General features: G+C 36.8%; 1 protein-coding gene across 1 annotated transcript in view; it reads left to right on the top strand.

The window, feature by feature from the left end:
- Window positions 1–24,129, top strand: part of LOC102874261 (chromosome unknown open reading frame, human C7orf60) — a 63,868-nt gene extending 39,739 nt beyond the window's left edge. The window contains exons 4-5 of the mRNA XM_006882649.1: window positions 17,667–17,781; window positions 23,205–24,129. Coding sequence (XP_006882711.1) covers window positions 17,667–17,781; window positions 23,205–23,834 — 745 coding nt within the window. The 3' untranslated portion in view covers window positions 23,835–24,129. The remainder of the gene's footprint in view (window positions 1–17,666; window positions 17,782–23,204) is intronic.
- The last annotated feature ends 3,141 nt before the right edge of the window (window positions 24,130–27,270 follow it).

Raw genomic sequence — 27,270 nt, 5'->3', positions numbered from 1 at the left:
TGGAAATTTTTAGGTGGTTTCATTTTTCACAATTGTTTGCTTAAATTTTTTAGTCCTTGAATTTTTAAAAGTCTTTGGAATAGATTCCCCAAATTTGATTTCTGGGCTAAATAGAATAAACCAGGATTGTATACATGCAACTAAATTCCTTTTCAAAAAGATTATGTTAATTTCATTCCCTCTCAAGTATGAAAGTTACTCATTTTGATAAACTTCACCAGTATTGAGTATTTTCATGTTTATTAGCGTGATGTAATAAAATGTCATCCTGTTGGATTAATGTTAACAGTTAACAGTTAAGGAGAGAAATAATATGGAATCTGGAAAGTGAAATGTGTTCTTGAATTTCTGATACCTGCCAGTGCAGGAGCATAGTTTGTGTGTTGTTTTTATACTTTCCTAAGTCTATTCTAACTGTTGTTGTTGGGTGCTGTTGAGTTGCAACTGACCTTTAGCTGACCCTCCAGTGGGTTTTCAGAGGCAGTAAACCACATGGGAGGAGATTGCCTATCCTTCTCCCTTGGAGCATCTGGTAGAATATAGATAACTGATTATAGACTCTTTTCTGCAGAGCCTGGGTACTAGCCTCAGAGTCTTTCTCACACAACACTTTTTAAGAAACCGTTGCCAATTATTTAGCATAAGAGAAGAAACTCATATTCTATTCATTTCTTCATGTCCATTACTCTTGCTGTAAGTAGGACAATTTAGGCTCTAAGCTTCTTAGCCCATAAAGGCAAAGCTGTGAATAAGATCATTTCTTTGTTGACTTTTTAAAAATAATTCTTTATTAATGTCATTAACCCATTTGTATATTGGGATCATAAGTGGTCTTTATTAATTTATATAAGCTCTGTATGTACTCAGGAGTATGTAGTTGTTGTTATGTATCATCAAGTCGGAACGGGCTCAGAGCTGACGTTCAGTGGGTGGGTTTTCACAGGCAGTGACGCGCACCACAGAAGGCTGCCCAGCTTTCTCCTGCAGAGCAGCTGGTGGATCCAGACTGCCTCCCTGATGGATTGACAGTGTGACTCCTTACCACTGAACCACCGGAATTCCCTGATTAGGATATGACTTGGTTTTTATGGTTCTTTAAAAAGATGTTTAGCATATGCTTCATGGATAAATTGAAGGAACGACATATTTATAACAGTAGATTTATCCTTTTTATATTCACCTACTTGAGTTTTAGTTGATTATTTTATAAATCAGAAATAGAGGGAGTGGTGGCAGTAAGTCAAAACCAAAACCCAAACTGAATGCTGTTAAATCACTTCCAACTCAGAAATCTTACAGGACAGAGTGGAACTGCCCCATGGGATTTCTAAGACCATAAATCTTGTGGGAGCAGACTCATCTTTCCCTCACAGAGCATCTTATTGGTTTGAGCCATTGGCCCTTTGTTAGCAGCGAAGTATTTTAACCACTGCATCCCACAGACTGCTGTACTGATTCAAAAAAAGGACTATTAGATGGTCATAGACAATCCGTGGGTCTTTTCTCCACTCTCCGATAGGATGTATAACATCCTCGAAATAGTCTCAAAGTTTATGACCAAAAGAGTATGATACATGATGATAATATCTAATTAAAATCACCTCATTAGAAAAGTCAACTATGGCAGTAGGATTGGAGGAAGACTCATGAACAACCTGTGTTATGCAGAGGTCACAACCTTGCTTACTGAAAGCAAGGAAGATTTGAAATGCTTGCTGCAGAAGATCCAAGATTACTGTCTTCAGTATGGATTACATCTTAACATAGAAAAAACCAAAATCCTCACCACTGTACTGATAAGCAGCATCATGATAGATGGAGAAAAGATTGAAAATTGTCAACAATTTCATCTTACTTGGATCCAACTTCATCTTACTTGGATCCACAATCAATACCTTTGTTCACAAAATCAGAAGACTTACTGCATTGGGAAAGTTGGCTGTTGAGGACCTCTCCACAGTACTGAGAATCAGTGATGTCAGTTAAAAGACGAATGTGCACCTGATTCAGACCATGACAGTAAATAAGAATGACAAAAGAAGAATTGAGACTTTGGGGTTGTGATATTGGAAAAAGAGTACTGAATATATCCCATGGACTGCCAAAAGAGCAAACACGATGTCCTTGAAAAAGTACACCAGAGAGCTCTTAGCGGCAAGGATGGAGAGGCTTCAGCTCACATGGAACATGTTAGGAGGAGCTAGTCCTTGCAAAGAGGCGCCATCCCTGGACAGGTGTTGAGAAAGTGAAAAAAAGGAGGACCCTCAATGAGAGGATTGACAGACACAGTAACCACAGCAATAGGCTCAAATATGTCAGAGATGATGAGTATGACACAGGATCGGACAGAGTTCAGATCTGCCGCTCATAGGTTCACTATGAGTCGTACTCAACTCTCTGGCACCTGTAGATAGCAACAATATTAGAAAAAGAAGTTAGAGCTAATTTAAAATCACTATATTGTAATGATTATATAAACACAGATGTGAAGTTGAACCTGAAAGTTAAAAAATTCTTCATTAATTTCCTGGAATGTTAATGGGATAAAATTTCTCTTTCAGTGTTTTTAAACATTATACATAATGTTTATCAATTGTGATTCAAATGTCTGGTCTAGAGACTTAAATAATATTGTCAAGGTATTAAATCCATTTTGAGTCATCTATTCTTCATTTTTTAAAAGATCTGAATGAACAACAGGGCTTATTGTCAGTTCCAAAATGTGTACACTAGTATCAAAATAATAATGCCATTAGTTACTCCTCTTTAAAAAGTTAGGCAAATGATTGTTTTCCCAGTATTTTCAATAGCTCAGACAATAACCTTAAGTAACTATTTAACATTCTTGAGATTTTTTTCCCTAAAAAATAAAATAACAGTGTGCAGTCCTCTAGCTATTAAAAAATATGGGAAGAATTGTAAATAAAAACCTTGAAGCTCTGATCTCAATACAGTGTTGAGAATGAAAGTGATGATTATATAGGTTTAAAGCATCAATTGTATCATCTTCACAAGAAGAAAAGTATCATTATTTAGTCTATAATCTGGCTATAAAGAAAAATGATGACTACAAAATATTTTCTAACTTAAGACATTTTGTTAAAGGATTCATAATATAAGTTGTCTTCCTAAGTAACACTTAGCACATCCTGTTAAACTCAATGTTTGAGATCCTTGATGTAGCTGTGTATTAGTGCCCCCAGCTATTATTATTTGCTATAAAAAGGTATTCTTTTAACAACTAGAATTGTTGTTATTAGGTGCCCTCCCATCAATTCTGATCAATAATGACTTCATGTACAATTATCAGAAGGCTTAGTCACTTCATTTCTGTAACACATACACCCCAAACCTTCCACTCTGCTTTGATGCTGCCTGTTAAGAAGTTAACACCACAGGGATGTATATAATGTTTTCCATATCCTGTCTTCAGAGCGTCTCTTGATATGTTTAGGTTGAAACTGCTCAATTTGAAATCGTTATCTTATTCTGTTGTTGTTGTTGTTGTTGTTGTTGTTGTTAGGTACCATTTGGGTCAGCTTCACATCATACTGACCCTTTGTACAACAGACAGACAGCCTGCACCACCCTCACCATATCCGCTCTGCCTAAGCAAGCTGTCAGTCCATTGAGGGTTTTTCACTCTTTGCTGAGCTTCTGCTTTCCCAAGCATAATCTCCTTTCCCCTGGACTGATCCCTCCTGATAACATGCCCAAGTATGTGAGACAAAGTCTATCATCCCTGCCTCCAAAGAGCACTTTGGCTGCACTTTTTCTAAGACAGGACAGATTTGTTTGTTCTTTTGACAGTCTGTGGTACAGTACTCTTTGGCAATACCGCAAGTCAGTGGCATCAATTCTTTTTTTTTTCAGGCTTCAGTCATAATTATCAAATTTTCACATGCATATAAAGCAATTAAAAATATCAGAACATGAGTACGCCACAACTTCGTCTTTAAACTGACATTCTTGTGTTTAAGTTTAAAGTACTTATCCATTTAAAGTATGGATACTTGACAGCCGATTTGCCCAGTGAAACACATCTTTTCATTTCTTGGTTACTACTTACATGGTGTTGTTTGTGGGTGCAAGTAAAATTAAATCATTGATGACTTCAGTCTTTTCTCCATTTTGATGTTGCCTGTCAGTCTACTTGTAAAGATTTTTGTTGCCTTGTTGTCTCATTGCCATTGAGTCAGAACCAACTCATTGCTGTAAATTGCACAGAAGGAGACTGCCCATCTTTCTCTCACAAAGCAGCTGGTGGATTTGACCCACTCACCTTTGAGTGGGCGACACAACCCCTTACCCACTAGGCCACCAGAGGCATAATCCATATGAAAGGCTATGCATAGTCTTTGATTTTCTTCAGTGAATGCTTAAAGTCTGCTTCACTTTGATGAAGTAAGGCTGTATCAGTATGAATTTAATTCTTTCCCAAAATAATGTGTTTTCTGTATTAAAATAAATGTTATAAATGTCATTTGAGAATAAATGTTCTTCATTATGTTATTGAGGCAAGATTAGTGTAGGGTATATCTTGAGTAGATCTCTCCAAATAGAAAAGAGATCAAACAGCTAAACAGAATAGAGGGGTATTAAGCTGCCAAGACTTATGAAAAACTCTGAGGTACTAGGAAGCAGAAGCTGAAAGGCCAAGGACCTTCCCCCAGGTCCAATTCCTAGTTGTTAAAGCCACTCGCTGTGGTATTTCTATTAGCACAACACATGGAGTCTTAGATACCTTTTGGGTTGTTATTCTGCCTAGAATAGTCTCTTGAAATGCATCATCACTCATCCACTTATATAATTTCCTATTCCTCCTTGGATTCTATTGTAAGCATTAAACTTCCTCAAGCTCCTTCTAGACTTGGTATAGGGAGCTCTGATGACCTAGCGAGTAAGGAGTTGCACTGTCAACCCAAAGGCACATGGTTTGGATCCACCTGCTGCTCCATAGGGAAGATATGGGCAAGCTTCTTCCCATGGTATTTACTGCCTCTGAAAACCTGCCAGAGAGTCACATAGGCATAGTAACCTGACTGACTTGGTAAAACCTATTAAGGATTACTTATTTCTCTAATCATAGCAGGTCTGAGAATATGGTCTGAGTGTATGGTCATAGATATTTGGAGATCTTAAAGTCTGTCTGGGTAGCCTGTGAAAGATATTTCCATACTAATACTAAAATGAGAGCATTCTGGTGACCTAATGGATAAGGGAGTTGCACTACTAACCCAAAGGCAGGTAGTTTGAGCCCACCAATTGCAGCAGGGAAAAAGATGGACAGTCTCCTCCCATGTGATTTATAGTCCCTGAAAACCCACTATAGGCTCAGCTATGAAACAACAATAATACTAAAACGTTATTTATCTTTTTTCATTGTTCTTTTGTGATGATAGCTCACATGTAATGATGGACAGCACTTCTGGCACCATAGCACATGTCAGGGCAATGACATCAGACTATACTAACAACATCATTTTACCCACCATAAATTCACAGATAAGGGGGAAATCTCATTTCACTGTAAGACTGCCAGTGATGAAACAGTGAAAATTATGAATGTCATTAAATCTGAATTCTTCAGTAATCTTTTAATAGGCTTTGTGATTAAATAGGAAGTACAGTAGCAAAGCATTGTGATTATCCCAATATTTTCTGTTTAAACATAAGTAATTAGGAAAAATATAAAATAATGCCACACTCACTAATTTTGCTTTGGAAAATATTTTCATTAAGTGTTACTATGTTAGCATATAATAATTTTATAGGTTTTTTAAAAAATCAGTTAATAGTTTATAAATTTCTCAGTTAATAGTTTTAATTTGGTAGGTAGAATACACATTGGATAAATATATTTGATAAATAGAATACCTTGGATTCCTTGTTAACTTTAAATATGTAAAGGGGTTCTGAAACTGGGAAGTTTGGAAATCTCTGCTTTGCCACATTGAATTTATTCTAATTCTGCATTTACTCTTAGCTATTTATTTAAGCTTTGTCTTTCCCTTTAGACCAAGGTGTAAACCCTGTAAAGATAAGGTTTATATCTTCACTGTGGACAACTCAGCTCCTGTTGTTGTGATGTACCATTCAAGTCATAGCTGACCCTCCAGCAGGTTTTCAGAGGCAGCTAATCGCACTGGAGGAGATTGCCTATTCTTCCACAGAGAGCAGCTGGTGGATTAGGACCGCATGCCTTTGGGATTGCAGCACAGTTTCTTACACTAGACCACCAGAGCTTTCCCACTGAGCTTCTAGTACAACGCTAACATATACTAAACCCCCTGCCTGGCAAGTCTGTAAATCTTTACAAGAGACCACCCATCCTTCTCCCAAAGAGCAGCTGTCGGATTTGAACCACTGACGTTTCAGTAGGCAACACAACACCACCAATACCATCTCAGAGCTCTTTAACAATACTGTTATTGTTGTTGTTATTGTTGTTAGATACCGTTGAGTACAACTTCTAGTGACTCTATGAACAACAGATCTGAACTTAGACCCTCAATAAATACTTGTTAAAGAAATCATTTAACAGACATATATTGGTTATTATCATAAGCTCAACATAAAAGTTACAAAAACAAAGAGTACACAGTTCTTTATGTTCCTCCTTTGTTCTATCTAAGGGTCTTATGTGCTTATTTACTACTAGAAGAGACAGTTAAAGTATGAGTGTAAGGGAAGTGTGAAAGTGAGATGAATTCATAGTCATTTTGTGCATGGAAATTTATTTTTCACTATTATTTGAGCTGAACCTTTAAAAGGGTGTAAAAAAAGGAGACGGCTTAATAGTGAGACTAAAAGAAATTAACAAAGACCCATAAGTACTTTGTGTTTTTAGAAAACAATGACTAGTGTTATTGACTAAATCTTAGGTAATAAAAAGTCTTATATTTCCTTTGTTTCTGTGGAACATGAGAAATTACCCCTAGTTCTTAAGAAACAAAATACGCCTATTTTTATGGGAGATCCTGCATATGCTATGGGTTGAAAGTTACTCTAACAGAGAGACCAGTTTCAGGAAGAGATGGATGATGAGACTGTGAACAGTGGTAAAGCCGGACAGAAAATGAGCACAAGGTTTTTCTACAACCCAATTGAGAGAGGAAGTAAGTAGAGAAAGGCTGTACTAACCTCAGCATCAGCTAGAGTAGTTGATTTATGGATAGTGTGAAAAGAGCAAGGGAAACCCTGGACGGCTGCTCCCTGTCCCATAAGGTCACCGTGAGTTGGCAATGACTGAATGGTACAATGATTTCTGTTTACTAACCAGTGTATATAGGAAACTCAGGGTCGGTGGGCTTGGTATTTTTAACGGGAAACTTTATGAGACAATTCTGCTATACAGTTACTAAGTCAGAAATTACAACACAACAATTCATGATAACTTAGTGGTAAAAAGTAATTGTTTGCAAGTCTAAAGCTATACTTTCATTATTTTGAAACTGTTAATTGTCATTAGTAAAGGAAATCACTTACTGACATTTTATTTTGTTGAAATAGAAAATTTTTTCAGCCAAGTGTTTTATCATAATTATTGTGCCATGTTTTATGAGATCATCCAGAAGTATTATTTTTTGTTTTAAATAAAATAAAATTTTTCTTTTACACTAGTTTACATACATAATTGTAATTATATAATGTCATATATATTGTTTTTCACACCAAATCTTTCCCATTTCCTTTCTCAACCCTCCCTCCACCCATCAAATTGTGTGACCCTATGTTTACATACCCCCCTATCCTCACCCCTCTGCTCCTACCCTCCCTTCCCCTTGGATGCTCATGTGTTCTGCTAGTTTTCTTTCTATTTCTACAATAATGGTCTTATACAGTATTTTCCTTATGAGACTGAGTTCTTTTACTTAGCATAATGCTTTCCAGCCTCTTCCAAGTTAGGGAGTGACTTTCAAAATCATTGCTTCATCCAGAAGTATTATTAAAATAAAATTTCATGTCAAAAAAATTCTGTTACTCTATGAAGGAAAAGGTGTGGAACAGATTCATTGCATTTAGACTCTTGGTGCTCCAAGTGGAACGCTGTACTGTATGCAGGAGTTCATTTTCATACATAAAGAATTCCTGAAATTGCTTTTATGTTCAGTTCGTTGATACGAAAGTTATGCTCAAACTCACTGCTGCCAAGTCAGAATTGGAGTTTACCTTCTATTGAGTTTCTAAGGCTGTAAATCACAAGACAATTCCTCATCTTTCCCCCAGAGTTTCTGATGAATTTGAACTACCAGTACAACTCCCTCCAGAGTATGTTCTAAGAGAGGCTTTTATTTCAATCCCTCAAAAAGTAAAATAAATCCCTTAGTTATTCCTCATGCTTTAACAAGAGTTAATGACTATTGCTAGTATATACTCTTTATATATACTCTTTAACTAATATCCATAATTGAATTTGTAGCTTCTCAGTTGCATGTCCAGGGAGTATGAAATTGTGAGGTTAAAATTGCACACCTCTAAGCAGGCTTATTGAGTTTTATCTTTGTCTTAATTGTTTTGAAATTGAGACATCTATTACTGGCTTTGTTTTTATTTTCTAGTTATGTAATATAAAATGGCAATGCAGTAAAATAGGTAATTGACAGCAAATAATGTGTGTGGTGGGAACAAGAGCCTCAATTTCTAAACACTTGCTGGTATTGAAGTTTTCCCACGTTACTTACAGTATACTCATTTCTTATTTTGTTTTATTATTATTTTGTGTGTGTGTACCATCAAATCAGATCTGACTGGTGCAGGAGGAGAGTGCCTCTCCTTCTCCAGCAGATCATCTGATGGATGCTTACAGCATATTTTTAAGAACACATTTCTGTATGTTAAAAGGGGGAAAGGAACAATAAGAGGAGAAGTAGTGATGGGTCAGAGACTAGTGTTAATTGTAAAATAACAGAAAGCAATTCTTAGATATGCTGCATCCACAGTAAAGGGTCATCATCTCTTGATTTTCTAAACCTACCCCTGAAGCTTCTAGAGGCAGCTGCAATTTAAAGAGGTATAATAGAAGCTGAAACTCTGATCAATAAACATCCTCTTCTTGGGTTTCAGCCCATTCTCTCCCTGACCTCTTCTGTTTCAGCAGCAGCAGCTGTTACAGCCACAGGCAACTGGCCATTGGCTGACTTTCCTTTTCTTCCCCCTTCTCCACCTCCCCCTATCCCTGTCCCATTCTGTGCTTCATTTGGCCCAGAGAGACCAACTGCCTGTGGAGCTGCCAAAGTCAGAGCTGGTGTCCTGTGATTAGTCTCAATGTTATATAAGATTTTTAAATAATTTCTCGCATTAAGTTTGGTAACCAATATTATTCCAATTTTTGGTTCTATACCAATTTTATTCCTATTATATCATTCATTGATAGCCAAATTTTTAGCCTTGGGTAACTATGCATGAATAAATGTATAGATATTTCAATTCTCAAATATTTTATTATTTTTTTAGTTGCTGGCACTCAAGTAATACTACATAATAATAAGTATACTTATTATATTGTGGATTTTAGTATTCTAAAATCTTTGTACTAGATTCAAAGCCCATGAGAAACAGATACTGGAACTGCATTGTTCTCTACTATATCCCTGGAGCATCAGTCAGTAACTATATGAAGGAATGCAGGAAATATATTTGTTGGTGGGCAAATAAGTAAATGAATGAATTCTTTTTTTAAGAGGACCTTAAAATTAATTTTAACCAAAATTTCTAAAATTACCAATCTCATAGAAAAAAAGAATTGAAGGTACGAGAGGGAAAGAAAGAAGCTGGTCCCAAGAAACGAACAGACCTTCATTGGCTGGTCTGAGAGGGACAGCAAGTGACCACTAGTGGAGAAGGTCAAGATGGCATGCAGGCAGTCAAGGATGGTTTCTTTTTATAGGGGTTTTAGAGGAGAGTAAGGAAGATGATATTTTGCTTGGAATTTTGGGCTGTGAATTAACAGGCTTTTGTGATCAGGCCCACAGCCTTAAAAGGATCCATTGTCTGGTTGCCTTAGATATTATCAGATTTCTTCAAGGAATGATCAGGCCTGGGAGCAACTGTGACATTCTACTTCCATTCCAAACCCTAGAGGAATATTATAATTAGGGGGCGGAGTTATCTCTTGCCACTTCCTGCTGAATTGGGGCAACCCTGGATAGCTGGTGATGGTTCCTGTAAAGTCTGAAGGAAGAACATCATTTTCACGTATTCTTTGGCATTTGTTCAAGAGATGGCAGTGAGGCCAATAATTAAGTTAAATAACTCTGCAGCATAAAAATGATTGAGGTTAAAAACAGAAAAAAATAATAGTGCTTTATTTGCTGTGTTTTCTTCCTACTCCTATAATACCTTTTCAGTTCTGTGTACTATTGCATAAGATGATATAGCCCAGAATATTTGAGCTAGACTGGAGCCATAAGCATAGCCCATGAAAATGCAGATGATACCAAAGAAAAAGCAAATTATTTACATTTTACGATGAAGACTGTTTGAGCTAAGTGTTCAGATTTGTTTGTTTGTTTGTTTGTTTCGAGAATAATTCACATCTCCAGCAAACATGATCTAATATTTTTCTCTACTGCAAGTATTATGCTTAACATCTGTGGGTGGTGTCCAGCTGCATATACATTCATGCATTCCTTATTTTGGTGTTTGGGATGTTTAAAAAAAAATAAATAAGGAAAGCAGCTCTCCCCTTACTTACTATTTCTGCCTAATGGTTATAAAGACCTCTGAAGTCTGGGCCACACATGGTTTCCAGTCAGGTGAGACAGAGAACATGACTGACTGCAGGCTATCATACTTCATGCAGTGGGCCCCGGTGGAGGTGTGGGGTCAGGCCATTTGTTGCTCAGACAGAACAGCATGCATGGTTGGGCATATTGTGCTCCCTCCCCACTCGCACCCTCTCACTTTGCTCCTACTTCATCCCCTCAGCACATAAAAGGAAACATTCTTAAAAGATATTTAAAAAAGGACTAGTCCCTTGCCAGTGAACTGCCATATTGAGAAGAGGTTATGGAATGAGGAATGTCATTACTGACGTCAGATGGGCTTTGGCTGAGTGCACAGAATTTGGGAGTGTTTTACTTGCCTGTGTTGTGTGGACTAGGCAAAACCAGTCAACTCTGTGGATAATAAACAATGAGAAGAATGAGAATTCCAGAATACCTAATTGTATTCATGTGGAGTCTATACAGAGGCCAAGAAGCAGACATTTGATTCAAACAAGAGAGGATACAGCCTGGTTTAAAATCAAGAAATGTGTGCACCAGGATTGTATCCTTTCCCCATAGCTACTCATTCTGTAAGCTGAGCACATTGTTAAGCTTGACTGTACCAAAATGAGTAGGACATTTCATTTGGAGAGAAATTCAGTAGCAGTCTACTCTATAAAAAGGACACAGCCTTGCTTGGAAACAGACAACGAAGCACTACTGATGAAGATCAAAGACTATGGTCTTCAGTATGTATCAAGCTGCAATTTAAAGAAAATGAAAATCCTCATAAGTTAAACCAATAAGCAACATCCTAATAAAAGGAGGGAACTGATTGGAATTATCAAGGATTTCATTTTCCTTGGATCTATAATCAATGCCCCTGGAAGCAGTAGTCAGGAGTCAAATGAGGTACTGTATTGGACAAAGCTACTGCTAAGGACCTCTTTAAAGTGCAAGAGCGAGGATGTCACCTTGATAACTAAGGTGAGCCTGGTTCTTTTCAGTTGCCTCTGTACATTGCAAAGATTGAGAATGAATAAGGAACAAAGAAGAATTGGTACCTTTGAATTGTATTGTTGGCGAAGAGCATTGAGTCTACCACAAAATACCAAAGAATAAACCCGACAGGAAACAAGTGCAGCCAGAATGGTCTTTGGTTGCAAAGACAGTAAGATAGACCTTGGCTATTAATGCATTGAGCATATTATCAGGAGAGGTTAATCTCTGGAGAAGGGCTAATGCCTGATAGAGGGTCAGCGGAAAAAAGGCTCTTCATTGAGATGGATGGACACAGTGGCTGTAACAACAGGGTCAAGCACGAGAGTGATGGTGGGGATGTCTCAGGACTGGACGGTGTTTTATTCTGTTGTATATAGGGTCACATAAGTTGGAACAAAACACCTAACAACAACGGAAGGTAGTAAAGGAGCTTTGGTGGTTTAGTGGTTAAGCACTCATGTCAGCACTGTGAACCCACCAGCTGCGTTGAAACTTGTCATTGCAAACAAATACATCACTTTTTTGGTTGAAGAGTGTAAGAGAAATTGCAGCTTCTCAGTATCTCTCATGTCTGCCTTGTTAGCCTTGAAAAGTTGCTATAGAGCACTTTTTAAATTACAAAATGGGTAAAAGACATGGACAGAATTTTCACAGAGGAAGATATTAAAATGGCAAACAGACACATGAAGAACTGCTCCAAATCACTGACAATGAGAGAGATGCAAATTAAAACCACAATGAGATACCATCTCACTCTAGTAACAGTGGCGAAGTTTAACAGGGCAGCAAGAAATAAATGTTGGAGAGGATGGGGCAAGAAAGGAACTCTTACACATTGTTGGTGGGATTGTAAAATGGTACAACCATTCTGGAAGGCAGTTAGGCACTTCCTCAAAAAGCTGAACATGGAAATTCCATAAGACCCAGCTATTCCACTACTTGGAATATACTCTGAGAAAATGAGAACTTGGTCACAAAAGGAGATTTGTACACCAGTGTTCATAACAACGTTATTCAACATAGCAATAACATGGAAACCGCCCAAATGTCCAACCATAAACGAATAGATTGAGAAATTATGGTACATTCACACAATGGAATACTATGCTGCACACAGGAGCAATGATTCTGTAAATTATTACCGAACTTGGGAGGAACTGGAGAGCATTGTGCTGCGTGAACTAACTCAGTCCCACAAGGATAAATACTGTATAAAACCACTGTTGTTGAATAAGGATCCAAGAGGGGTGGGAGAAGTTGGAAGTAGAGGGATGAGGATGTGCAGGGGGAGGGGGAGATAAGTCATGGAGTTGTACAGTTTTGGGGTGGGAGAATGAGAGAAATTGAAAGAATTTGTTCTTGAAAACAGTATTAGAATTTTGTTAATAAACTGGTAGAAAATTAAAAATTTTTAAAATTGGAAAAATTTTTTTCTGGAAAAAGTTTTTTTTTGCTTGAAAGTTTACAAAATATATTGGTTTTCCATTCACTGCATGATTCAAAATCAGGAAATGAGTGTGTCAGGGATGTGTCCTGTCTCCATACCTTTATAATCTATATGTGGAACAGATCATTGGGGAGGCTGGGCTTTATGAGGAGGAATGTGGCATCAGGATTGGAGGAAGACCATCAACAGTCTGCATTATTCAGATGACATATCCTTGCTTGCTAAACTGAGGAAGATCTGAAGCACTTGCTGCAGAAGGTCAAAGACTTTAGTCTTAAATATGGACTGAAGTTCAATATCAAGAACAACAAAGATTTTCACCACTGGTCCAGTTGACAGCATCATGATAAATGGAGAAGAGATGTTAACAATTATAGCTTGCTCAGTTCCACAATCAACACTCTTGGCACCAGCAGTCAGGAAATCAAAAGATAAATTGCACTGGGAAAAATCTGCTGCCAGGGACCTTTCCAGATTACTGAGAAGAAACATTTGTCAGTCTAGAGACTAAGATGTGCTTGCTCCAGGCTGTAGTCTTCACAATTACTTCCTATGCATCAGAGAGCTGGACAGTGACTAAGGATGACAGAAGAAGAATCGATGCCTTTGAATTGTGGTGCTAGAGAAGAGTCTTGGAGAGGGTGAAACCAAGTTTCTCTGTGGAGGCTAGGATTTTGAAGCTCTGTCTCACATCCTTTGGGCATGTGGCCAGGAGGAGACCTATCCTTGGAGAAGGACATCATGCTTTGGAAGGTGGAGGGACAGCACAGGAGAAGAAGACCCCCAGATGAGATAGATTGATACAATAACTGGAGCAGTGGGTGTAGGTGTGTCAAGGTCAATGAGACTTGCTTAGGCTATAGCAGACTTCTGATCTATTGTATTTAGGGTCACCATGAGTCACAGGCAACTCGATGGCACATAACAGCAATAACATTCATTCATGGACTTTTTGTATTAGATTAACAAAAGCACTATTGTAAATAGAACTCTTGGTTAAATATTGCCAGAAGTTTTACAGAGACAAGCAAAAGATTTTATTGAGAGGCCCATAAATTGTCTGGAGAAGTTCAAGCTGATGTTGACTTTGGCAGCTTGCCAGACAGAAAATTGTACAAGAAATAAAATCTTGTATTTCTTTATTAAACTATTTATTGAGTGGGAATCAAGGAAGTGGAGAGAGATTTAAAAAATATGTTGTAACTGTTTTGAAAAAATGAACAAAGAAAATACTGAGGCAAAAATCTCGTTAGTATTTGAACTAGCTTTACATTTCTCCGCCAACTCGACAGTCTAAGAACAATCATGCATCTTTATCTGTAAGATTTTTTCTAATAACTTTTCTACTGTCCAATGAAAAAAAAAGCATTAAAATGAAGCTAGAAGAATGAATTTAGAATGAAAGCAGTAAAATGAAGTTAAAAGACTGAATTTAGTAAAATGAAGTTAAAAGGACGAATTTCTAATTTAAAAAATTATTGGGTAATGTAGTTCTAAGATTCTCTAAGTTTGTCTAAAGAAAAGTAAACTTTACTGAAGACAAAATGAACATTTCAAAGCAGCATTAAAATGTAAAAGCTTAGTTACAGAATTATTTTAGCCAAATTTTGTTTTCTGATCAGTGAGTTTTATCCCTTTTCAGAATGTAAGTCAAGGTAGAGCTGAAAGTAGAAACCAGTCTATCTCAATTCCTTGCTCTCTGAAAGTCATTTATTTACTAACTATTCAGGACCCTCGATGAGATGCATTGATTCAGTGACTGGGATAATCAGGGTAGGTATGTCAGAGACAGTGAGATTGGCACAGGATAGAGCAGGGTTTAGGGCTATTATACATAGGATCGCTATGAGTCTCAGGTGACTCGATGGCACATAACAACAATCAGGGGGGTTTTTTTTTGGTCTGTGACTATTTTCTTTGTTAGAATAAATGGATTTTCCAAATATCTGCTTTGTTAGCATTAATTCCGGATCAGACGTAATTGTACGTTCAGCCATAAGATACTTATCACTCGCTTTTTCATTACACTCAGTCAAGCCCCCTCATTGAGTTTCTGAGGTTATAAATCAGATCAGAGGAGATTCTACCCTGGGATAGTGAGAAGCAGTGTTTGGATTAGCTGCACAACTCCCTAGATTATGTCAACAGATCCCTAAGATAGTGATGTTGTTCTTGTTGTTTTATGTCATCAAATCAGAACCAATCCATAGAGGAGATTGCTTGTCTTTCTCCTATGGAGCAGCTAGTGGAGTTGAACTGCATGCCTTTGGGGTCACAGAGCAGCTTGTTACCACTAAGCCATCAGAACTACTTTAAGATACTGTTAGGTTATTTTATTGCTCTGTCTTTTAGAATTAACGTTTTCGATGACAAGAAAAAAATTGGTTTTTAGAACAACAAATTCATGAAGTATACAGTTAGCACATTAATTTGGGTTTAGATGCTCCAAAATAGCCAAATAGTCTCAGTTTCCAGAGAAAAGATACCCCCAACAGTGCTGCCCTCAACCACAACATTCATTGAAACTTTTTAAATGAAGTGGTTCCCAATGCTTGCAGTACATTCTTTTTGATATTTAAATCTATTGTGGTAGATAAATTGCCATCTATTATGGTTGCACTTGATATTACAGTAGAAAGTGCTAAACTCTATTGTGGAAAGAGGAAGAAGCATCAGAATGGTAACTGGAAAAGACCTTTCTGAACTTCATCTGTGTCACTGAAGGACATTTAAAGAGCAACTCCAAACAGAGGCTGTGCAGTGGGGGAGACGGGATTCAGACGAGGATCCTAAAGATAACTTTGCTTACTTAGTCATTAGCAAGAGGGAAATGGGCTGCCACCTCACATGATTTAAAACTCACTGGAAAGTCAGCTATGAATGAGTCTGAGTAACTAACTGTTTGGTTTGTTGACTGCTGTCAAGTCGAGATGACTCATAGAGACGCTATGAACAAAAGACCTGAAGCCTTTCTATAATTACCATCATTTCTCAAAGTTCGTAGTTTCCAGAGGCATGTTTTTAGGAAGTAGATGCCACTCCTGCTACCATCCAAATTATTTACTATCTCTTTTTTTGCCACTTGTTTCCTAAGGCAGAATTTTTGAAATTAAGATCTAGAACCACTATATTTAACTTCAAGTTAACTGGTACAAATAAGAAGTTTTCACAAATAAATAAATTGACATTCTAGAATTTTCTTTCCCCTTGGGATGAAATGAAAGTGTTGGTACTAGGATTTACTCTTTGTAACTGACTTTTATTTCATACATAAAAATTATGTTTCTTTCAAAGTCGTTCTTTATAAGATTGATTTTAGGTTTCGTTATTATAAATCCTATGAGAGTTAAAATAGTTAAAGAGCAAGTCTAAGTGAAACTAGAATAACTCAACAAGTTGCTATGTGACTTTAAGTCAGAGGTGTCTCAGCCCTGACTGTCTAGTGGGTTTTCAGAAGCTATAAATTGCACAGGAGGAGATCACCCATCTTTCTTCCTCAGAGTAGCTGGCAGATTCAACCCATTTGCTTTTGGGGTTGGTAGCACAACTGCTTACCATTAAGCAACTAGTGCCACCTTATCTTTACATAATATTAATAGAAAACAATTGTTTCTCTTGTAGAAAACTTTTAATACTAATTAATATGAGGAAACAGAGCAAGTCTGTTTTATTTTAGTCTCTGTGTGTACTTTTTGTTGTTGATGCTGCTCTTAGGTGCCACTGAGTCTGCTGTACCTTATGGTGAACCAGTGAACAAGAAGATCTGAACCTGCCCTGTCTTGTCCCATCCCCATCATCTCTGCTGGACTTGAGTCCAGTGCTACAATCACATTGTCTTTATTAGATATGTTAATTATTTTGTTTCAACAGAATGGGTAGAATGCTCATACTCCAAAAAAGATGTAAGTGGTTTGTGAAAAAACAAATGAGATTTTAAGATATGAAAAATGCTATAAATGAGGATAATGCACTAAGGATAATAAGAAAACACATGTGAAATTAGTATGAAGACTATACAGAGGGTGCCTGCGTGCTTGCTGGAAGCAGGCCAAAAATGTAGCTCACAGAATAGAGTAGAAATGTGCTGTTCCATCCAAACAATTTGCCTTCTCTTTGATAGCTTTTACCTATGTGACATGAATAAACCTGAAAGAAATGTAAATGATCTAATTTTTTTTACTACTTGTTTCTTGTGAAAATCTGGTTACTTTTAATTTTAAAAATTGTTGCTTCTATTAACATGTAGGAAAGGGAAAAAATCAAAACATATAGTGGGCTTACTGTTGTTTTTAAGTAATTAGGTAAGTTTAAACTTTTCCATTTTCATTTAGAATATGGTAATAATTACAGATATAATCCATATAAACAGAAGTTCTCTGGGACTTGGTATAAATTTTAGTTAAATGGTATTCTCAGGCAAAAAGGCATAAAAAGTACATTTTCTCTTTTTTATCCTTAAAAATATACATTTTGTTTTCCATTTATAAAATAAAAATACCTCTTTTTAGGTTACTACAAGCCTCAGGAAAAATCAGATTACTTGATGTTGGCAGCTGCTTTAACCCGTTCCTGAAGTTTGAAGAATTTCTAACTGTTGGCATCGACATCGTGCCCGCTGTAGAGGTAGGTGTTCACAGTTTTGCTTTATTTCAGTGGTGAATAATTTCCATGCATCTTTACAAAAAAGAAACACTACATTTCCATTTGTAAATTGGCAGTGTTACCTAGCTACAAGTTGGTTAAAAAAATTGTATGTGAAACTGATGGTGGTGGTGTTGATTGCCATCAAGTTAGCACGACTCATAGCAACCCTGTGAAGAAAATACCTGAAGCCTTTCTATAACTGTTGTAATTTCTCATGTTAATTAACCAATATTAATGGGACAAGTGTATATTTGTCCCTTTTTTTTTCCCTAGTTGGTGAAGTGGCAGTATAAAATCATAGCAATCAGGGAACTTTGATAATTTGCAAATGTTTCGAGAAAACTCTGGAAAATAGTTCAGCTATTTGAACTTTTCATTTGGTTTGGTCCCTTTTCCCTTGCATCTCTCTCTAAACTGTACTGACTGTTACAAGTTGATTATAGAATGGTAGAAAGGTCCAAAGATCTTTATTAAATTTTATTAAATCACAACTAGTTATACTTAAATAAATGAAACCACTTAACCACCTGTAGACTATTTTCCCTACCTTTAAAAATGTTATAAAGAGTAAGCCTCCTTGGGGGAGTTCTGGTGGCCTAGTGGCAAGAAGATGCAACTACAATCCCAGAGGTGCACGGTTCGAATCCACCAGATGCTCTGCCGGAGAAGGAGGGGCAATCTCCTCCTGTACCAGTCAGATCTGATTTGACGGTACACGCACACAAAAATAATAAAATAAAATTAAAAAAAAAAAAGTAAAATAAAAGAGTAAGCCTCCTACTAACACGTGGCCAGGCAGGTTATAGTCTTCATGTAGATACTGGTCTTTCCTTTGATCACAGTGAGTTCATTTGTGTGATGGTGCAGTTCCATCAAACCAGTATCACCTCCTTAACAGCTCAGGCTTATCCACAGGATACTAAGAGTGGAATTCTTTTTTGAAGAAAAGTACTTCAAAGCAGGCAGGTTACTTATTTCCATCATAAAAAGAAAAGATACTAATATAAATTAATATTTGCCATTTTACTCTTAAAATATAGCTATAGATACAGTATTTTAAAAGACTAACTGCTACAGACGATACTGCCTTGTGTGTTAGGAAATACAGAATGGAATTAATGGTATGTTAAACATCACCATGCAGATCCATTGTTCTTAGGGTCACTGTGAGTCATAGTCAACTCGATGGCACCTAACAACAATAGAAACTATCCAAAGGGAAAGAGAGAATTTTGAAAAGTCAAAGTGTATCAGCAAGCAGCGAGACAATCAAGAGGCCAAAATACAAGCATAATTAGTGTCCCCAGAAATGCAGATGGGGAGAATTTGAAACAATAATTCCAAAAAAAATTTCCAAATTTGGTAGAAATTATAAACTCTCAAATCTAAAATCTTCTACAAACCCTAGCACAAGAAAATAACACCAACTATTGTAATGAAATTCCTTAAAACCAGTAGTGAGAAAATTTTAAAGTAGCTAGAGATTTTATAAGACATACTGAAGTACTGAAGGGGAAAAATAACTTCCATTAACCTGGAATTCCAAACACAGTAAGGAAGGGGTTTTTTTGTTTGTTTGTTTGTTTGTTTTTTAAATTATTTGTGTGTGTGTGTGCCATCAAATCAGATCTGACTGGTAAAGAAGGAGATTGTTCCTCCTTCTTCAGCAAAGCATCTGGTGTATTTGAACTGCACACCTCTGGGATTGCAGTGCAGCTCCTTGCCACCAGGCCACCAGAGCTCGCCAGTAAGGAAAGTTTTTAACAATGAAAGCAAGATAAATTTTTGTCAGACGTAGAAATACTAAAATAATTCAATATGTTGCATTACAAGAAATGTTGAAGTAGTCCTTGCTTGAGTCAGGTGAAATATGGATCTCCAAGAAGTAAATAAAGATAACCAGAGCCATACTTTATATAGAAAATATAATGTTTTCTTAGTATTTATTTTTTAAAGATAAAGATAATTGATTATTTAAACAAAAATAATAATAAAGAATGGAATTTATGGTGTTAGGTGCCACTGAGTGAATTCCAGCTGATAACAGTTCTGAGTACAGCAGAGCAGTACACGGACCGATTTATCCCCGTCCTCATGCTGTGTTTGAGCCCTTTGTTGTGGACACTGTGTCAGCCCAGCCTCCTTGAGAGCCTCCCTCTGCTTCTCCAACCTTACTTTACAAAGCCGGATGATGTCTTTCTCCAGGGACTGTCCCTCCTGCTCATTTTCCTGAAGCAAGTGAAACAAAGCCTCGTCATCCTCACTTCTCAGGAAGATTCTGGCTATATTTCTTCCAAGACCAGACTCGTTTGTTTTTCTTTTGGTCCATTTAATATTATTCACCAAAATCATAATTTAATGGCATTGATTCTTCAGTCTTCCTTATTCATTGTCCAGTTTTAATCATGAGGTGATTAAAATACCGTAACTTAGGTCATTTACACCCTGGCACTTCATTTGACGTCTTCATTTTTTTTTTTTAATCTTTTTTTTTCTATAATTATATTTTATTAATTTTCATATTCTCTCTACCCTCCTCCCAGTTTGTTCTTGTCCAATTGCCACAGTGCTTGTCAAAGTCAGTTCTGATTAATCTTCTTTCTCAGTGTGTCCTTTGCCATTCCCTATCACTCCTCCCTGAGAGAGACTTCACCCTGAGTCATAAGGAAAAGGGGATGGCGTATTCTCTTAGCTACTTCCTGCTGAAAAGGTACGCTGTGGGTTTCAGGGTGAAGATCTTCTCTCACTACTCTAAAGGGCCCCTTTGGCAGTAGGAAACACATCGACTATTATGGAGATTGATTTTGGAATTTAGATGCACTCTTATTGATTGTGCTTGGCCGTACATGTTCATATCCTTGAAGATGTATCATGGGGGTGTTGCAACCTAGAAGACACAAATTTGACTAACAAGTTATAAGTACATGAGTCCAGAAATTATGGAAAAGTAAAAGAAAAGATTCTTTCATTGTTTTACTAACCCTCCCCCAGGTCCCCTCCACCATGTAGCCCTCGCTCTAGTCTCCTGTGATGACAGAAATAGACGTCTTCATTTTTAAACGCTGTATAGAGGTCCTTGTTTTTGTTGTGTTCTGTAGAGTCAGCACTGACCTATAGCTGACTCTCTGGTGGGTTTTCAGAGGAACACCTGGATGACATTGCCTGTTGGTGCAGTTGTGAGGACTTTTGTTTTTCTTCTATTGATGTATAATCCAGACTTAAAGCTATATAGTCTTTGATCTTCATCAATAAGTGCTCCAAGTCTTCCTCTCTTTCAGCAAACAAGGTCATATCATCTGCATATGGCAGGTTGTTAATAAGTCTTCCTCCAAGTCAAATGCTTGGTTCTACTTCATATGACCTAGCTTCTCAGATTATTTACTCAAATAAGTATAGTGAAAGGATGCAGCCAGAACTCAAATGTTTTCTGATTTTAAAGCATTGATTATCCCCTTATACTTTCAAGTAACAGCCTTTGGTTTATGTACGTGTTTCTCATGAGCACAATTAAGTGTTCTGGAATTCCTGTTCTTCATAGTGTTATCCATAATTTATTATCCTATATTATTTATCATATAGCCATATGATACACACAGTCGAATGCTCTTGCATAGTCAATGAGCTGCAAGTAAACATCCTTCTGGTATTCTCTACTTTCAGCTCAAGATCCTCTGCCATTAGCAATGCAGTGCCTCATTCCACATCCTTTTCTGAATCCAGCTTAAATTGCTGACAGTTGCCTGCGATTTTATTGCTTCATCTGCTTTTTAAATATCTTGAGCAAAATTTGTGTATTACACTAATGATATTGTTCAATACTTTCCACATTCTTTTGGATCTCCTTTCTTTGGAATGAACACAAATACAGATCTCTTCCAGTCCTTTGAGCAAGGATCTGTCTTCCAGACAACTTGTCATATACAGTTGAGTGCTTCTAGCATTGTGTCTGTGTGTTGCAGCATCTTAATTGGCATTCTGTGCATTTTTGGACTCTGTGTTTCATGAGTTTCTCACTATGGCTTGGACTTTATCACTCTTTACTGTTAATTTCTGATCATGTGGAATCCTGTGATGGTTTAACTTTTTCTTGGTACAGTGACTGCATATTCTTTCCATCTTCTTTGATGCTACCTGAATTGTTTAATACTGTTTGACCATAGAATCCTCTGATACTACAGCCTGAGTTTTGAATTTTTTCTTCAGTTGTTTTTCAGCTTGATAAATACCAAACTTGTTAGAAACTTTTGGTTTTCTAATTTCAGATCTTTGTACATTCCATTATCATACTTTGTATTCTCAAGCCACTCTTTCAAATCTTCTGTTCAGCAGTTTGATTTCATTTCTTTAATTAACTTTACTTAATTTTACATTCAAGAGCAAGTTTCAGTCTCTCTCTTCTGGCATCCATTTTAATCTACTTTTCCTTTCTTTTAAAAGACTTTTACTTCCCTCTTGTATGATGTCCTTGATGTTATCTGACAACTCTTCCAACCTTAGTGTTCAATATTTCAAATTATTCTTGAGGTAAGATTCAGGTGAGATAAACTCAAGGCTGTTGCACTTTGTCTTGGATTTGGTTTAATTTGCTTTCACTTGAACATATATTTGAGCAGTTTATGATCTGTTCTTCAGTCGTATGCTTCTTTTATTACCATTTTTTTTACTTTAATTAAATTTTTATTCATGATATTTCTTACTTTAAATCTTTTTCTACTAAACCTTTTTAAAGTGTAAATATTGAAATGAGTATAGCTATAACTGAGTCTAGACATGAATGGATCATCTTGTACTGCCAACCCAAAGGCCTGAGTTTCAAATCCACCAGGGAGTAAGATGTGTAATCTCCTCCTGTGCAATTTACTGCCTTTCAGAACCGGCTGGAGAGTCAGCCATGGGTCAGTTCTGACTCGGTAGTACTTACCAACAACTCAAATTAAATTTTAAGTAAATGATTGGTTTTTAAAAGTACCTGTGTTTGAAAATTATTTCTAATTTCAAATTTAACATTATGCGTAAGTATATCTTTCTAAATGATGACTTGCGCCTCTCTGATGTTAGTAGCTTTGGGTCCCAGGTAGTTGATTCTACTCTGTTAAAAGACAATGAGCTCACTGGAAATCAGAGTCAGCTCAGCAGCAGCCAGTTTGAGGGTTGTTGGTTTTTTTGTTTTTGTTTTTGTTTTTAATATTTGGGGTGGGTTTGTTTATTTTTTAATCTTAATTGCTCTTTGAGATCTTTGTAAGTGAATATTTTTCACTGAATGTGTCTGTGCACGCCTAACCATTTATAAGGAAAGGTGCATAATCCTATTTGGAAATGCTCTGAGATAATCTGGTGTAAAATATATGTGAAAAGGTCCAAGTATTTTTTAATTCTTACATGCTTTCTCTCTCTCTCTGCAGAGTGTATATAAATGTGACTTCCTGAACTTACAGCTTCAGCAGCCACTCCAACTTGCCCAGGACGCTATCGATGCCTTTTTAAAGCAGCTGAAAAACCCTATCGATTCTCTCCCTGGAGAGCTTTTCCATGTTGTCGTTTTCTCGCTCCTTCTTTCTTATTTCCCTTCACCTTACCAGCGATGGATATGCTGCAAGAAAGCCCATGAACTCTTAGTGCTCAATGGTTTGTTACTTATCATCACTCCTGATTCTTCCCATCAGAACCGCCATGCTATGATGATGAAAAGCTGGAAGATTGCTATCGAATCTCTGGGCTTCAAACGTTTCAAGTATTCAAAATTTTCACATATGCATCTGATGGCGTTTAGGAAAATCTCCCTAAAAACCACAAGTGACTTGGTTAGTAGGAACTACCCAGGAATGTTATATATTCCTCAAGATTTCAACAGCATAGAAGAAGAGGAGTATTCGAACCCTTCCTGCTATGTCCGATCAGATCTAGAGGATGAACAGCTAGCATACGGCTTCGCAGAACTCCCTGATGCTCCATATGACTCAGATTCTGGAGAAAGTCAAGCCGGCTCTATTCCTTTCTATGAGCTAGAAGATCCCATATTACTTTTAAGCTAAGACTCTCTAAACGCAGACTCCTTCAACTAAATGCTTACACTAATTGGAAATACTAATATGAGCTCAGTACTCCAAACCTGGTTTGCATAGATGTATCGCAAAAGTTTACAAAGTTTGCTATTTTTTTCTACTTTTCAATTTAAAAATGTATTCTTCTATAGAAAGCTTCACGTTTCAGGCAGTGACTGCTGCCATTGCAAAAACCACTGATAACTGTAGTATTTAGCACTAGGATGTCATGGAAAGGTACCTCTTTTCTCTTCAGTACTGTCATGGAAAATGAAGCATATTTGCTCTGGTTTTTGTTTGTGTTTTTTGTTTGTTTTTGTTTTGTTTTGTTTTGTTTTGTTTTCCCCCTTTCTTTACCTTTTCAATGTTGACATTAAACCATTGCAGTGGGAAACTTTAAGACACGTAGAAAGCTATAGGTTGCACTTTGATGACTCACAGGTTAAATTTGACGCAGAGATTGCTCTAGCTTCGTGATGCACTTGTCTTCGCCCCCTCCCCTAGCTAAATTTTTGACAGCAGCAGAAAGCCCTTTCTCTCCAGTTTGTTTGATGATCCAGTATTTCCTGACCACCAGGAATTAATAGGACTTCCAGTCATCCCACTTTGTTTTCTATTAAAAGCTTATCTGACAGCATCAGACGTTGGGAGAGAAGGTTCCCTCAAATTATGTATTTTACTTTTGTTAGCACAGTTTAAGAAACACCATTGCCAAAGTAGTATTTTGGATTTTGTTGTTAGGTAGATTTATCTGTGAAAATTCATAGCTATCATTTTTAAATTTAGCTTTCATTTACAAAATCTTCTATTTAAGCAAGGAACATTTATACACTCAATACTGACTTAAAACACCTTTGTGAAGGGTTTGCACTCGAAGGAGAGCTTATATTCTGACCAGACCAAAAGTGATGAGGTCCTCGCCTTTCCGTTAAGATGGTGCTGCACTACAAGGCTGTAATTTTATATCAAAATTTAAGATTAACCCTCTGCTGGTGATCTCATAAAATGGTTTTGACCTTCTGTAGTCTAATTTCCATCTAAATCTTAGCAGAAATTTTTCTTTGAATATATAAACCATTAGTTGGCATTGAGAAATGTCTCTCTGTGTTTCTGAATCAGAAGCAAATGATTAAAGAGGAAAAGTCCTACCAAGACAAGATTGATTTTAGACAGCTAAGAACATTTAGTCCACATTGTCTTGTCGCCAGCAATTGTCATGTAAACTGTCATTTTTAAGAGTGCCACTGTGTGGATTTTTTTTTCAAGTGGTTATTACATTAAAATTGCCTCATACTGAGGTTTTTGCACTGAAATATCACAGTTTCAGATTTTCATGGTTAAGTGTGTGTGTGTGTGTGTGTGTGTGTGTGTGTGTTTTTAAAGGAAACTTGCATTTTCAGTAGTTGATCCTAAATTTCATAAACTGCACTTATTTGCTCTGATAAAACAAGTCTTTGTGCTTATTGTGAATTGCTATAGTTAATTTTGAGTGTCCTGTTTTATTTAGAAATATAAAATGTATCCTTTAAGACATAACAGTTTGAACATTTGTATCTGATACTAGATTTCACATGCTGAATGAATGAAACAAGATTGTAATTAATCTGTAAAAGTCCATCTACTAAAGGCAATAAATATTTATTGCTCAGATATGGCAGAAGTAACTTGAAATGTGTCATTTACTTTCAGTAGCATGATTTCCTTAACAATCATGATTGATTTTCTTTCCATTAAGCACTACAGGGTCATGTCTTGTAACTCTCTCAAAAGAACAACAGTGCTGTGTTCAGACAACACAGAACTGTGTTTTGACAGTACCTTCTTACCATACTGTTTTATTTCTCTGACTTGGCTAAATGTAACATTAAGAGCAAAGAAAGCAATGTATCAAATGAAAGTGCTTTGAAAGTAAATGAATGCAGTCCTTTTAAGGAACTAGTGTAAGTGAAATTTTCGACCTTGGAGTTAGCCTTTGTGTTACAGCTAAAATGTTGGTGCTATAAATACTTCTGATTGTTTACAGATGTTGATCCTGCTTATGCTCCAAAGTGTGCATGATGTATTTTAAGTAGTACTTTAAAGAAAAATCTCTTTATAAAACCTACTACCACTTAGTATCAGTTTGTTTGGATTTATAAATATTGTTTGTTACTGTAAATTCAGCTTATTCAGATTAGGCTGGCACAGGATTTAAATCAGCACATGCTACACCAAAGCCAGTGTGTAAATGTTAACGTATAAGCTTGGTGCCAGATTAGATGTGTAACAACAAGAAAAGTGACTAGAACCTCCTAATTCTACATAGGTACTCTTAGAAATTATTTCATTTGGGTGTAAAGCAGTTAATGGGGTCTCCTGTCAAGTTCATAGCAAGATTCTCCAAAATAATTTGATGTTTCAGAAACAAATTGATGGTCATGTGGTTGTATTCTTTAAGATCATGATGAAGTCAAGTGGGTTATTCCACATTTGCCAAGTTGGGGGAGGTGGCATAATAGAAAATGTATGTTTGTGTTTGTATTTTTTCACATTTTGTGAACAAAGCACATTTATTAAAAATTTTAAATTTTCTAATATTCTTTGTTTATTACTTATCAGCTGAAAGTATTGTGGTTTTTGACATAAGTATTCCACCAACCAATTAAGAACCTGAATGAATTTTAGAATTTCCCAACTGAGTTTTTTGTGTAGTCAAATTATCTAATTTCATAAATACATTCACTGAGGCACAGAGAAGTCAGATGGCTTCTCCATTGTCATGTATTTTGTGGCAGAACAAGGTACACAGCATAAATTCTGATTTGCCATGTGTCATTATCATAGTTCCTGAGAAAGCTGATTTTGCCAGAGACCATTTAGTTAAGTATGTCACTTCTCTTAGGGCAGCAAATGGCTTTCTCCCGATGGGAAAGAGTCACTTAGTCTTTGAACAAACATCTGAACTCTGCCATGTACAATATGCTACGATGTTGATGTTAATGTTACATACTGTCAAGCCAGAACCAACCCATAGCTGACCCTCCAGGGGGGTTTCAGAGGCAGTTGATCACACACAAGAGGAGATTGCCCATCCTTCTCCTGCAGAGCAGCTGACGGATTTGAATCCTGTCCCTTTCGGTTGTCAGTACAGTTCTTTACCGCTTTGTTGTCGTGTGCCATCAAGTCGGAACCGACTCATAGCAGCCTTGCCACTGGGTTATTAGCACATGGGAGGAGATTGCCCATAATTCTGTTGTGTAGCTGATGAATATTACTCTGGAGATGAAAAGTGAGGAAAAATGGAGTTGCTTTCATAGTTAAAAAGTCATTGCTAAAAAAAAAAAAGTCATTGCTAGATCTGTCTTGAAGTACAATATTGTCAGTGACAGGATAATATCTATACGCATACAAGGAAGTCCAGTGAATACCACTATCATTCAAATATATG

This window comes from Elephantulus edwardii, unplaced genomic scaffold (genome assembly GCF_000299155.1).
Source record: "Elephantulus edwardii isolate Elephantulus edwardi_28Jun2011 unplaced genomic scaffold, EleEdw1.0 scaffold00022, whole genome shotgun sequence".
NCBI lineage: Eukaryota > Metazoa > Chordata > Mammalia > Macroscelidea > Macroscelididae > Elephantulus > Elephantulus edwardii.
This window is presented reverse-complemented; position numbering and strand designations above follow the sequence as displayed.